At 43.1% G+C, this 15,104-nt stretch overlaps 1 protein-coding gene across 6 annotated transcripts in view; it reads right to left on the bottom strand.

Annotated features, from left to right (window-relative positions):
* USP48 (ubiquitin specific peptidase 48) overlaps window positions 1-15,104 on the bottom strand; it is a 67,338-nt gene that overhangs the window by 14,873 nt on the left and 37,361 nt on the right. For all 6 annotated transcript variants that reach the window (XM_059690936.1, XM_059690937.1, XM_059690933.1 and 3 more), the window contains 8 exons: window positions 14,002-14,073; window positions 7,701-7,825; window positions 7,445-7,567; window positions 7,114-7,175; window positions 6,738-6,848; window positions 3,197-3,327; window positions 2,745-2,851; window positions 1,971-2,075 (listed from right to left, as the gene is read on the bottom strand). In XM_059690936.1, coding sequence (XP_059546919.1) covers window positions 1,971-2,075; window positions 2,745-2,851; window positions 3,197-3,327; window positions 6,738-6,848; window positions 7,114-7,175; window positions 7,445-7,567; window positions 7,701-7,825; window positions 14,002-14,073 — 836 coding nt within the window. The remainder of the gene's footprint in view (window positions 1-1,970; window positions 2,076-2,744; window positions 2,852-3,196; window positions 3,328-6,737; window positions 6,849-7,113; window positions 7,176-7,444; window positions 7,568-7,700; window positions 7,826-14,001; window positions 14,074-15,104) is intronic.

Genomic DNA, 15,104 nt, shown 5'->3' with positions numbered 1-15,104 from the left:
TTATTAAACCATACATCCAAGAGGTAATAATTAAAACCGTATGGTTTGGCTCAGTGAATAGAGCATCTATCTGCCTTCCGACTGAAGGTTCCCAGGTTCTATTCCAGTCAAGGGCACGTACCCGGGTTGTGGGCTCGATCCCCAGTAAGGGGCGTGCAGAAGGCAGCTGATCAACAGTATGGTATTGCCAGCCAAGCAAACCAAAAAGAGAATGAAGCTGTAAATCAGAATGGGTATGCACACGTGTGCATACACACACGCACACACACTCTTTTAATGTATCAGCTAGAAACACAAACAGACTTGTTTGCAGATCTGTGAAGATCATGGAAGATGAACTGTATAAGGATTTGAGACATGAAAAAGTGGACAACAAACAGATTACAAAGGCAGAGAGGTTTGCAAACTCCTACAAAGAGACATTATTTAACTCTGTCATCTCAAAAACCATCCCTCATAACAGAAGGCATCCGAGCTCCTTAGCTCGTTAAATCAAATTACTCTATCAACTCAATGCAAAAAATGGGCTGAGAAAAAAAAAAAAATGGGCTGAGAGACAGCTGGTATCTCAAAAAACTCGTTAGTCGGGACACTCGTAAGTCAAGGCCCCACTGTATATGCACATGGGTTTTAATAGGGGGGTTATTTGCCATAGGAAAACATCCCCTCAGGGCTGTAAGCCTTCATTCCTGTAAAATGTACACATGTTTACACGGCCAGTGTGGCTGTTGGTTGAGGGTCATCCCATGCAGATTCCCAGCCGGGGCACATGCCTGGGTTGCTAGCTTGATCCCAAGTCAGGAGTGTGGCCTGCAGGAGGCAGACAACCAATGTTTCTCTTTCTCAATGATATTCTCTCTCAAACCAATAAAAACGTATTTTGAAATGTATAGATCTGAACTGGCACTGAAGCCAAGGCCCCCAATGCTGACGGACTGAAATACGAATCTGGTAGGACAACTTTAATAAGAGTGGCTGATTGCTGTCAGAAGGATGGTGCACATAGTGCACGATTTTGTTCTCTCACAGGTGTTTTACAGTTAACATTTATGAGATGCGACAGCACAGAAAGGAAATGCTGACGTATCTCTCTGCCAACTGGGAAACCACAAGTAACATTTTGCTCGGGGAGACCAAGATTCAAATCAAAGAGGGCTTTTCAGACTTTCTCCATCAACGTTAAAAATGAAATAGCAGGATCGGTGAGCACAGACAGGACCAGCACAGAGTTCCGCTCTCACAGATACAGCAGACGATCACTATACCATTTACTCCGTCAGGGAGAAGGACAACCATCATTTGACTACCCTGTATTTTGGCAGAAAAAGAAAATCTCTCATCTGTTAAAACTAAACTCTAGGTAGAGTAGAAATTTAATGAATTTAGGGTATCCATAGAATATCCTGGAACACAGTGGCCTGACTTTTGGAGAAGATCAAACTTATCTACATCGTACATCAACCAAACATATTCCTCCGTTATTTCCTGTTCTTAAGACAAGTTTCCCAATACAATGAGCATGCAGAATATAATCAAGCAACCAAAAAAGGAGAGGGGATAGGAAATCATAATGGAATAGAAAAGACTAATGTTGACATGGTTAGTTGTCTACTTACAGACCCAAAAATCTCATCTATAAACTCCATTATTAAATCTATTGTTTATTTTATTTATGAGGAAATCTAAGACGGCTTTTTTATACCTAAAGATTCCATGATTAAGCAACAAACCAAGATATGGGTCTTGTTTTAGCCTTCTTTTCTAGCTAAAAATGTGTTACTGTGGTTTTGTAATAATGCTGCCCAGAGCTTTTCATGAGACATCAGGACGGCTACTGCATGCCACCAGAACGAAGGGTGTCGAGGCTCAATACCCACACGGGTGTGGAGACACGCCTGGGGCACGGAGAGGCTGCCCTTCCTGCCAGCTCAGCCGAAGGCACGACGAAGAAAAGCCGCTTCAACACGTACCTGATTAAAGTCTGGGTCCTTTTCTCCGTCTGGTTTAGCTTCTTCCTTATCCTCCTCTGTTTCGGAACTGCTCACATTCAGCTCCGGAGCGGAATCCTTCATCACCTGAACGTGCGAGGAAAGCAGAGACAGACATAGGTCAGACCTCAGAAGATGAGTCACGGAGGGGCTTTGGCTGTCCACCGCTATCAAGAGGAGGGACACCTTTATCACCGCTGGGATCACACACACACACCAGAGGTTCAAGACTCAGGGGCTCTGGATCCTCCTGTAACAGGTTAAGTTTATCCTGTGGTTTATTCTTGCATCTAATGCAGCCACCATAATGTCAGTGATCTGCACAGAACAGTCATTGTGATGGCTTTAACGATGATGTTATCGTGCGGCAGTTCGGAGATGCTCTGCATTTCTCCCAGCACACTGACTGTCCCGTGGTTCAGACAGCAGGAGTCCCAATGCTACGTGATGTAACTCACGAGGCACAAATGCTCTGGAGGCCGGCTCCTCGTCTGTCTTCTTCACCACTGTATCCCCAGCAGTGAAGCCATTCCAGACACACAGATGACATTCAGTAACTGTTTGTGTGCCGAATATTCATTCCACCAGCAACCACATAACTATTCGTATTCAATTCCTGTCTAATTTTAATTTTTATACCAAAAGCTCCATGGAAACAAAAATGTGATCCTCAGCAGTCCTCGGGGAAACTCCCAACAGCAAGTGAAAAACACGAGCCTGACCATTACCAGCCAGGGCCACAAGAGGGACTGGTACCTTTTTATTATCCACAACTTTATGGACATAGATGGTGGCTTGAGTGTATTCACGCAGGTCCCTCTGCTGTTGACACAGTAAGCCCTCTCTGCATTCTGGGCAGAGTTCTAAAGAAAAGGGAAATAGAAGACCCAAATATCTAAAAACATGTATCAAAGTTACCAGTGAGTATTCATTCAACAATTACTCATATTTTCTATTAACTGCTGAACTGTTGCACTGTTATATGCAAATAGCAACAATACAGAAACCCATTTACTATCAACAAATAAACGTACAAATCATGACATAATTGTAATGATGGCTCCCCACCCCCTACACCTTGGGGAGTATTAGTTTGGACTGCCATGGGACCTTTAATTTTAAGTAGAGGACATAATATCCACATGCTCTTACTTCCCTTACAATGTCAACTCTTCACTACGCAAACCAAAAGCAGTATGAAAACTTACTAGGCTCAGAAATATACTGTGTTTCTGAAGGATTTACGTCTTCCACTTCAGTTCTTGTGATTTTAATTACATGATCCACAACAAACAGCTTTTGTATCATTTGCCACTCACTGGGCCATATGAGAGCTATACTGTGCAAAAAAACACAACATGCCTTAATTCAGAGAACTGATATCATCCATTAGTCTCCTAAACAGAAATCATCACAACCAGCATTTAATACAGAGGAATCAGAGGGGAAAGCCACCTCATCAGCAACGAGGAACAGTGGTTCGGGTGTTTTTTTCCACAGAAACGAATGCTACCAAAGCAAAGAAACAAAATGAACTGAAGTTACATGAATCAACTTGGTTAAATCTCAAAAACCTAAATTGAGAAAGAAGGTAGTTGGATATGGTTTTTTACTGATTTTAGAGAGAAGGGAAGGGGGGTTAAGAAAAAAGTTGGGAGAGAGGGAGAATGGGGGAGGAAAGGGGGGAGAGGGAGAGAGAGAGAGAAACATCCATCAATTGCCTCCTTAAGCACCCCAAACTGGGACAACCACAACCCAGGTATGTGCTCTGATCAGCAACGGAACTGGCAATCTTTCGGTGCATGGTATGATGCTCCGACCAATCTAGCCACACTGGCCAAGGCTAGAAAAAATTTTAACCACGCAAAACATTACTCTGTGTGTGTGTTTAAAGAAATACTTTCTGAGATGGATAACCCTCAAAAATTCAGGACTATTTGACCCAGTGATCCCACTTCTAGGAATATCCCAAGAAACTAGAAACACCAATCAGAAAGGACATATGCACCCCTATTCATAGCAGCACAATTTACAATAGCTAAGATTTGGAAGCAGCCTAAGTGCCCATCAGCAGATAAGTTGATTAAAAAACTGTGGGACATCTACACAATGGAATATTTCACTGCTACATAAAAAAAGAGGAACTTTTACCATTTGCAACAGCATGGATGGACCTGGAGATGCTAAGTGAAATAAGTCGGTTGGAGAAAGATAAATATCACACGATCTCACTCATTTGTGAATTATAATGAAAAACATAAAATGATGAACAAAAACAGATCCAGAGATAGAGAAGCATTGATCAGATCATCAAACCTCAGAGGGAAGGTAGGGGAGGGTGGGGGTAAAGGGGAGAGATCAACCAAAGGACTTGTATGCATGCCTATAAGCTAACCAATGGACGCAGACACCAGGGGGGTGAGGGCATGAAAGGGGGCGGGGGGGGGCGGCAATGGGGGGATAAGGACACATATGTAATACCTTAATTAATAAAGAAAAAAGAATTCAGGACAGTGGTTACTGTGAGACAGTCGGGAATAAAAAGAGAAAAGGAGGAATAGAAGGTTAAGTACTGAGGGCCCTTCAATTATATTTGAATTGTTTAACTTTTAAGTAATTGGTGGCCCACATTTGTTTGCTTTATTATTAGAGATACTAGAGGCCCAGTGCACAAAAATTTGTGCACTCGGGGGGGTCCCTCAGCCCGGCCTGTGCCCTCTTGCAGTCTGGGACCCCTCGGGGGATGTCCACCTGCTGGCTTAGGCCCGCTCCCTGGGGGGGGGGGGGGGGGGGGGGATCGGGCCTAAGCTGGCAGTCAGACATCCCTCTGGCAGCCCGGCAGCCCTCGGGGTATGTCCAGTTGCCAGCGGGGACCAGGCCTAAGCTGGCAGTCAGACATCCCTCTGGCAGCCCGGCAGCCCTCGGGGTATGTCCAGTTGCCAGCGGGGACCAGGCCTAAGCTGCAGTCAGACATCCTTAGCGCTCCTGAGGAGGCACGAGAGGCTCCCGCCATCACTGCTGTGCTGGCTGCCGTCAGCCTGGCTTGTGGCTGAGCAGAGCTCCCACCAGGAGCGTCTGCCCCATGGTGGTCAGTGTGTGTCATAGTGACCAATCATTCCCAGTCCTTCTGCTGTTAGGGTCAATTTGCATATTGCCCTTTTATTATATGCCTGGTGCATGGGTGGGGGCTGGCTGGTTTGCCCTGAAGGGTGTCCTGGATCAGGGTAGGGGTCCCGCTGGGGTGCCTGGCCAGTCTGGGTGAGGAGCTGGGGGCTGTTTTCAGGTTGGCCACACCCCCTTTAGGGAGGGGGATCCCCGCTGGGGTGCTTGGACAGCCTGGGTGAGGGGCTGAGGGCTGTTTGCAGGCTAGTCAAGCCCTCCCAGCAGGGACCCTCACCCCTTGAGGGTGTAGCCAGCTTGGGTGAAGGGCTGATGGCTGTTTGCAGGCTGGCCACAGCCCCTTCAGGGTGGGGGGTCCCCCCTGGGGTGCCTGGCCAGCCTGGGTGGTGGTTGATGGCTGTTTGCAGGCTGGCCACAGCCCCCAGCCACCCAAGCTCCCAGTGGAGGCTGGCTGGAAGCAGGTATCTGGGATTTATTTATCTTCTATAATTGAAACTTTGTTGCCTTTAGTGCAGGCCACAGCCGGCCAGGGCAGGCAGGAAGCTTGGCTTCCTCCATTGCCGGGGCAACCAAGCCTCCTGCTTGCTCCATCTCTGTGGCTGCAAGCCACCATCTTGGTTGGGCTAATTTGCCTATAGTTGCTCTAATTGGCTGGTGGGTGTGGCCTGGGGCATAGCAAAGTTATGGTCAATTTGCATGTTTCTCTTTTATTAGATTAGATCGCCCCAACAAACAGGGGAGAACCTAGAAGAAAATATATGTATACGCTAAGCTTCCGGCACTGATGTTAACAAGTACTGATATAGGGCCCTGACCAGTTTGGCTCAGTGGATAGAGTGATGGCCTGCTGACTGAAGAGTCCCAGGTTCGATTCCAGTGAAGGGCATGTACCTTGGTTGCGGACACATCCCCAGTGGGGAGTGTGCAGGAGGCAGCTGATCGATGTTTCTCTCTCATAGATGTTTCTAACTCTCTATCCTTCTCCCTTCCTCTCTGTGAAAAATCAATAAAATTTATTTTTTTTAAAAAAGTATTGATATAGGAATAATAAACTCCCAAATTCTAGCTTTGTCCCAGAGAAATATTTATGTTTCAATTTTCTTTTCATGGTTTACAGGCAAGGTCAGGGGCATTCTACCTATCTTATATAACTATTTAAAATTTATTTTAAAAGACAAACTGGTAACATAATGGGTGAATGTCATAGATGAGCCCCTTTGGAAACACTAAAGGAATGGAACACAATTTTGGATTTAGGACCCTGAGATTCCAGCTCAGTGCCATGCTGCCTCCCTTCTACTTTATGAAGTCTGGTGGCTGACGATAAAAACTACCAAGACCCTGGCTGCTATGTGTTCCTAGGAAAGAGGGCCACCTACAGACACTGTTAGCAGCAGCTTCAGAGGAGAAAGCAGGGCTCCAGGAAGGAAGAAACAAAGAGCAAGGTGCCCATGGTCAGCCTCTTGCCTTTTATGGAGTAGCAGGTCTTTCTTTTTTTTAAAAAAGTGCTCATTCTGGTAGAGTGAGTATATGAAAGAGGGGAAAAACCCACAATTCAGCAAGGGACTAGATTCTTAAAATTTGCTAATCATGAGAAACAGACAAATTGCATGAAGAGAAAAAACTCACAGTTTAGAATCTTCTTTGGTCATGGAAGCGAATGTGAACATGAGTCCCCCGTGGGGACATAGAAGAGCACTGTTTCCGACCGATGACACGGGACTACATCGCGTAGGTTTCCTACTCAAATGAGACAAGGAGGATCAATATATTCACTACTGCATGAGTAAACAGAAGAGTGCTCCATTAGTTAAAAATGAGAGATGTATTGAAAAGGATATTAGTAATTAAATGTTTCTCTTGATTATTCCTTTAACTTAAAAGAAAGCTTTTAGCACATGCTAGAAAAAGTAACTAAAAAGGTATGATGATCAGAATCCATGAATTCTTAAAACACTAAAATCAACCCCCGAAAAAGGGAAATAGAAACATTTTTGGATTCTACCTGACAAATTTCCGCCATTCTTCTACAAAGAACTGTGACACAATGTAGAGGACATCTGTATCCTAGAACAGCAAAGTCACATTAAAGCAGGCATCAATACACTGTGTTCTTAACCTGAATCCTTTAGGGAAACATGTTTTTCCATGCACTAAGCTTTATAAATAAAATGAAAACACAGCCCGCTACCAAGAAACAGAATTAGAGTAAAGCCCCCTGATTAGATAAAAACTAAACAAAGAGAATCAGAGAAGCTCGGATTGTTTGGAAGCAATACAGCAGAAAAGCCTCTGAAACGCAAGATGAATTCTGTCCTTGGTGGGGATCCTTATACCTCTGGCCAGTTACTAAGACAAGGTCTGCTTTTGTCCTGGAATAAATTGGGGAGAGAAGTCTTCTGCTCGTTTGCAATCATCTTATGTAAGGCTTCGTTTTCTTCCCCTTCTCTTTCTAAAATCTGAAAGAGAATGAAGCAATCAACCATCTCCTGCTGACAGCCCCGGGCGTGCCTCCTCCCCACCCCCTCAGCAGAAGTTCTAACAAGGCTAATTCTCGGGAAGCGGTACAGGGAGGAGACTTGTGTTCAGTACCTTGCACTGTGAACAGCATTCTTTGTAACTGGGAAACTCGGGAGCCTTTGGAAAGTACTGTTGCAATTTGCTCCAGGCCTCTTTAGAAACAAGTCTTCTTTCGTTTTCAGATATGCACAACTCCCCTGAGTATTAAAAAAAAATTTTTTTTTTTACATTTAAACCAAAAAAGTCAACATATAGCCTCCAAAACAGATGTTTCCTATTTCTTAAACCTAAGAAAAATATTCTCTTTTCTAAAGTGTTCAATTCTTTCTTTGGTTTCAGAAATCTCTAATTTTGTTTATTTTATCTCATTCTAAAGGAGCCATTCCTTTATGTCCTTCATTGTATCTGTGGTTGAAAAACCAGGCAATAAAGACAATTGCATGAGACTCGCGCTGTGCATTTCCTGTCTTTCTTCCTGCTGGTGAGAGGGGCTCCCGGGATCCTGGTGGCTCTGCACGAGGCATTTCATCTCCGCCCACACTTGCCTCACAATTTCCTGCGGACTGTATTTCCTCCCATTTGATTGTGTTACCTCACTGAAATCATCCTGAATTAAAATGGTGTTTTCAAGGTGGTGTCCATTCTCTTGTTACCGATTCAAAGTTAAATAATAAAGTAATCTAGTATCCAACTGGTTAACTGTCCCCAGACAAGATCCTGTTAGTTTCCTACTGCCATCACCCCAATCTTTAAAAATCCGCAGAGAAAAAAACAGGACAGTGACCACCACCCTTCCTCTTCTTGGAAGGTCGGAAGGTTGTGGGAACGCCCAAATGGCAGAAGCCTGCAACCTCAGCAGCCCCTCCTTGGTGCCTTTCCCCCACTCTACCTCTCACTCCATTTGTGGTTCTAGTTTTCATTGTCTCAGCTCTTCCTAACTGATGAATTAATGAACTGTCCCTATGTACCTATATGGGTCATTACCCAGAAAACCATCTGTAAGTTTCCAAGGCCACATGTTTTCTATCCCCGTTTGCCAGGCACCTCCATGTTTGTTAAAAGTAATAAAGCTTTCTAAAGACAACAGCATTCTGCCCTAGCCAGTTTGGCTCAGTGAATGAAGCAATGGCCTGCGGACTGAAGGGTCCCGGGTTCGATTCTGGTCAAGGGCACGTACTTCCATTGCAGGTTCCCAGACCTGGCTGGGGAACATGCGGGGGGCAAACAATCAATGTGTGTGTCTCTCTCTCTCTCTCACATCGGTGTTTCTCTCTGTCTCCCTCTCCCTTCCTCTCTCTCTAAAAGTCAAATATCCTCAAGTGAGGATTAAAATAAATAAATAAAAGTATACATAAAGCCGAAACCGGTTTGGCTCAGTGGATAGAGCGTCGGCCTGCGGACTGAAGGGTCCCAGGTTCGATTCCGGTCAAGGGCATGTACCTGAGTTGCGGGCACATCCCCAGTGGGAGATGTGCAGGAGGCAGCTGATCGATGTTTCTCTCTCATCGATGTTTCTAACTCTCTATCTCTCTCCCTTCCTCTCTGTAAAAAATCAATAAAAAAAATAAATAAATAATTTTTAAAAAAGTATACATAAAAAAAAAATCTTGAGACACACACTGGTGAATATCACTGGTTTAAAAAAGAAACAATTACTAAAATAAATAAAGTAAGTATCATCCTTTGCTTCATGTGTTTCACCTAATAATAAATAAACTGAGAATCAGAGAAATTAATACACCTAGGGCTCCACAGCTGGTGAATAATGAAGCTGGACTATGAACCCAGGTCTGTTTCATTCAAACCCCGTAACTTCTAATACCTATAAATATATCTTCATAACTGCCACCCTTCACCTCTTATCGACCTTTGAATAATCCCAAGAAAAGATTACTTTGCTTTAATAAACTTAATACCAGAGAAAAATAGGTCACAATGTAAAATTTAACTTTTTTTCTGAGTAGGCTATTAACTTAAATTTCCTCTGGGGCTATAAAAACTTACTCCAACAAGCATACCCTAAGACACAATTAGGAAGTATTTTTAAAAGATTGATTATCCAAACCTAGTCTAGCACATCTTCATAGTGAAATAGAATGCAGCCGTAATAAGGAAAGGTATGATTTCTATGACCTGATTGTCTAGAAAGCACTCCAAGGCAATTAAAATTAAAAATAATTTTAAGTGGTTTCCTTTTTTTCCTTCTTAAAAAAATAAAGGAAAAAACTCTTCCTCTGTATATGAGTGATATAACCCAAAGGTTTAAGGGGGGGGGGGGGGGGTTGTTATAAAAAAATAAGAAAATTCAAAACAAGCACTTCCAGAAAAAAAAATGATGTTAAAACTGCATTTACTTCCAGTTGCCTCTTGAAACACCATTAAACCACAGTAAAGGGAATTTTTAAAAAGATCTCAAATCACAATGATGGATGAACAGAGAGGGAACAACAGCAACAAAAACTTTAGAAGCTAAAAAGCAGACAGATGAAACATATGAAAAATGAATTCTAAATTGGCAAAAGTCAAGAAGTAACAAGATTTATTACACTGCACAACTGCCTAGAAATTGTGGGCACCTGGAAGTACAGGTGGGGTTAAAAAAAACCCAGAATGAATTAAAGTCTATTGAAGAGGCAGTTAATATTTTCTGCTTCCCTCTACCCACAAAGAAGACCATAGCTTCTCTGGTGACATAAAGCGCCAGATCTCTACACCAGGGGACACGAAGCACAGAGACGAGGGAGGCAATGAGCTGACACAAAGGCAGTCTCCCAAGCCCTCTTCTCTCTACTACCCGAGAACAGGCACAGCCATGGCTGCATTTCCCATCGGAGCAGCCCAAGAGCAGATACTGACATTGGGAATTCCCCAGTGAGGCCCTCCTGGGTGCACCCGGCCTCCACAAGCACCTCGCACAATAAGGGAGGGGAGGTAGGGCCTGCACCAGGGCAGGCCAGTGTGAGATGCCAGTGAACACAGAGGAAAAAAATCTTACAAGCTGCCAAAAGGGAATGAAAGGAATCACCTACGCATAATGGACAAAATGCACAATGAGAGGTAGTGCAAGTCCTTTAAATTTCTGAAGAAAAGTCTAATTTGAGACAATTATGCACCTAGGTAAAATTATCCATTAAATGTGGTGATCTTGAGCAAATGATTCTTAAATCTCTATGCCTCAGCTTACTTACTCATCAGTACGATGGATATGACAGTAATACTGACTTCTCAGCATTGTTTTATAAACGAGTTAATCCAGCATGTGTATAAACATTCAGTACATGCCCACTATCATCTCACTACTGCTTGTATTCAGTACTACCATCACTACCACCATCACCAGCACAATCACAATCCAGGAACAAATCTATGGATATAAAAGGCTAATGCACTAAGTGTCTGACAGTCCAACCAGTCGCTATGACGCTCACTGACCACCAGGGGGCAGGCGCTCAACAGAGTTGTGGAACTGCAGTGACTTAGCAGCGGTGGTTCTGGGGTGCCACACCCCAAAACCAGAGAAGAGGAGCCCGATTCCTCATGGGGCCGCACAATTCCACCTCTGCCCAAGGGTTATGTTGTTGCTGGGGCTCTATCGGCCCTGAATCTGGTTTATTGCACAACTTGCGTTTCTGTTCCACACCCTGTATAACAGCAACTTTGCAGAGTGCCCTCTCACACTCCGGAAATCCTCGGGGATGGACAGCAGGTTTTGACCCGATCCCAGCAGGCCAGGCCAAGGGACCCCACCAGCCGAAGGGACCCCGCTCACTCTGCGACGCTGGCAGACCACTGGAGGTTGGCTCCAGGGCATGTCTGGCCCACCCCACAGGCCACCTTCTAATTAATTACCTTTCAATGTGCACAAATGCGTGCACTGGGTCACTAGTTTTAATATAAACCTAATGTGTCAAGTGGGTTTCTAAGGTCCACTGTCCTACACTTGAAAAACCTGATCTCATAGACACGGTACATGGACAAGTGATGTCCACAAAAACAGTAGTTGAGAACTATCCTTTAAAAAGTACATCAAGAAAAGGCCAACAAGTCCCAGATCAAGCTAAGGAACTAAAAACCAGCTCGAGCACGATTTCTGCTGAGGAGTGCAGCACATGTCCTGAAATCACACTCAGCTCTGCCAGGCTTTCTAATCAAAACTGTAATATGAAATGACAAGAGACAGGAGGTGGGAAGACCAAGCAAAAGTCAGTGGGCGAAGGAATGAGATGACAATCTGAGTTCTGGCACTGTTTCAACCGTGGGACAGATCACAGATCAAGCATTCCTCAACTCTCAAAAGGAAGGCACTCATCCTGGGTCCACATCTATGTTGTGAAGGTAAAATAAGAGATGACAGAAAGTGTTTCCATAAAAACTCATCTACTTTTGGCCATTTACTCTGCCTCCTACTTATTTATTCAATCTGTCTACCACCCAGGAGGCCACATCTCTCACATTTGTGCTCCTGCTGTGACTCCAAGTGTAAGGAGGACAAACTGGGCAGCAGGTGATGGGATGAGAAGGAGAGATGGGCTTGGGATGCAGAGACCTGAATCCAAATCCCAGGATGACCCCCCTCACCACCTAGTAGTGTGGTTAGTAAATGAGAATGCCACTTAGCTAGTAAGCTAAAGCGCAGTGAGACAATATCCAGAAAGACCAGCATGCAAGGACCATTCAATTCAGGGGAGAATTATCGCCACTGTCATCAAGGACCCTCGATATAAAAGGGCTGGAGTGCACGACGGTGTGAGACATTACGTATTGGTTCATAATGAACCAATGAAGTAAGAACTAAAATCAGGAAATTATTAGGACCAACAAGCATTCTGAGATTGGGCAATACATTAGCACACAACAAGAAATACACATGCCTTGGCTGATGTGCCTCAGTTGGTTGGGTGTTGACCGGTGTACCAAAAGGTTGACCCTCAGTAAGGGACAGGCAGGAGGCAGCTATTCAATGTTGTGCTCTTACATGGATGTTTCTCTCTCCCTCTCCAAAAGAGAAAGAAAGAAATGCGCAGACGTGGATTAGTAGAATAAACCAAGTTTTTAAAAAGGGGTGAGGGGTCCTTACATAGTAGAAGGCTTTGAGAAGCAGAGACCCACTTGACTTTCAGTGCTAACAGAATGGATAATCATGTCTCATATATAAAGAATCCCTTGCAGAAAATTACTTATTAATAGTGAGCACTAACTAGGACCAAATAAGAAATATATAAACAAATAAACAGGAGTAAGTGTCTAAGAAACTAAACCAAAAATACCCCTAATAATAATAATCCTATATATTAAAACTCCCTAATATGCAAATCAACTGAACAGTGTAACGACTGATCGCTTTGATGCACACTGACCACTAGGGTGCAGACACTCAACACAGGAGCTGCCCCCAGGTAGTCAGTGCACTCCCACAGGGAGAGCGCCGCTCAGCCAGAAGCTGGGCTCAAGGCTGGCGAGCACAGTGGCGGTGGCGGTGGGAGCCTCTTCTGCCTCCGCAGCAGCGCTAAAGAACAGCAAGCTGAGCAGTAAGGATCTGCGAGCAGGCGGGTGGTAAGTAGCCAGAGGTCCCGGACTGTGAGAGGGCGCATGCGGGGCTGAGAGCCCCCTCCCTCCTCCCAGTGCACCAATTTCGTGTACCAGGCCTCTAGTAAGAAATATATGAATGCTGTTCTCAAAGTGTTCAAACTGGACAAAGACAGTCATGGGAAATAACTGGAAGTCTTTCCTTCCACTCAGATAGCCCTTCAAGGAGACAAGTGACAAAAAGTTTCTTCTCCACTAAATATAGGAAAAATCCTATTTTGTGTGTGTGTGTGTGTGTGTGTGTATATACATATATATATATATATATATATATATATATATTTTAAATATATTTTATTGATTTTTTACAGAGAGAAAGGGAGAGAGATAGAGAGTTAGAAACATCGATGAGAGAGAAACATCGATCAGCTGCCTCCTGCACATCTCCCACTGGGGATGTGCCCGCAACCCAGGTACATGCCCTTGACCGGAATCGAACCTGGGACCTTTCAGTCTGCAGGCCGACGCCCTATCCACTGAGCCAAACTGGTTTCGGCAATTATTATTATTATTATTATTATTATTATTATTATTATTGTTGCAAGGATAAGAAAAGGTGTGCGAGGCATTGGCCTGAAACCAGGCTGTAGAATCTAACAGTTAAGAAGGGTATGAGAGGAAAAAAAAAAGAAGGGTATGAGAATAGAAACATCAGAATCAAGTACAGTTTAGAAAAGCCATGGCTGCCGTATTAGGGCCTAATTCCTAAGAGAAAGTACAAAACCGTTAACCAAGTATTTACAACATGCTCAAGTCTGACAACAGAAGATTTGTGCTTCTAGCTTACCATGTGGACACAGAATGTCTTCATTAAAATTTAATTCCTCCTCTTCTTCTTTTCTTTCTTCCTTTGATTCGTCTAATCAAAAGAAACACAGAGAGTAACTTGCTCTGGCTGTTGTATTTAAAGGTCAAAGTAGCAGAGATAATATTCTGCACAATTTTGAACAAAGAAAACTTTTAAACGTTCTAAAAATTTGACCCAAGTAATTCCTACACAGTTCTGCTAAGAGGTGTTATATTTCTTTCTTTAAAAGGAAAGAATATCTGAATAGCAGTTTTACTTTTTAAAGAATTAGATTATGTAAGAAAATGTGCTCTTTTTTTTTTCAAATTGAAAAATAATTTACATATCCTTCCATTAATTCTAGTCAAGGTGTTCAGAACTGTGTCATAAACCAAGTTAATAATCTACATGTCATGTCATTCTCTTATTTTAAGGGTTGAACAGAAAGCTTTAGAGGCCAATGAAATAAAAACCTAACCTTTAACGTTACACACATACAGTAAGAACTTTGCTTTTCCTGTTAACATTTCTCTCCCAGTATCTACTGTTCTTACTTGCCCACGCTGTATCAACGTCAATTTTTAGTTGTGTATACCAGGAACATGATCAAATAGGAGAAGTCTTGAGTATCAGATCAGAATGGTTATCATATGCATGGGCTTTCCAAGTTAAGAACACAATATATTTTTAATATAATTAATACATAAATAAAAAGAATATCTGCTAAACAATGAAAAGTTCAAGTAGAGAAATGAGCAAAGGAAGGACATTATCAGGTTACTCTGGCATCTGTCATACACACACAAATAACACCTCAAATATATGATGAAGGTCGACCTCAGTGATGGTTTTGAAAGATACAAGCTTTGACACTGCTAGTCATTTTTAATATATATATGTCTGGAAAAAATAGATGTGACTGATATACTCTTTATATTGATGAAGGCATGAGGACATAATTTCTAGAGGAAATGTACCACTGTGTGTCAGTTTATAGCAATTATATATGGAGATAATTCTCTGGTCCAGCAATTTCTACAAATTCATTTGAACTTCAAATTTAGTTGTTAAAAATCATAGTTTCAAACTAATAATGGCTTTGG

The sequence above is a fragment of the Myotis daubentonii genome, chromosome 3, assembly GCF_963259705.1.
Source record: "Myotis daubentonii chromosome 3, mMyoDau2.1, whole genome shotgun sequence".
Taxonomy (NCBI): Eukaryota; Metazoa; Chordata; class Mammalia; order Chiroptera; family Vespertilionidae; genus Myotis; species Myotis daubentonii.
Note: the sequence above shows the minus strand (reverse complement) of the source record. Positions and strands in the feature narration are given on the sequence as shown.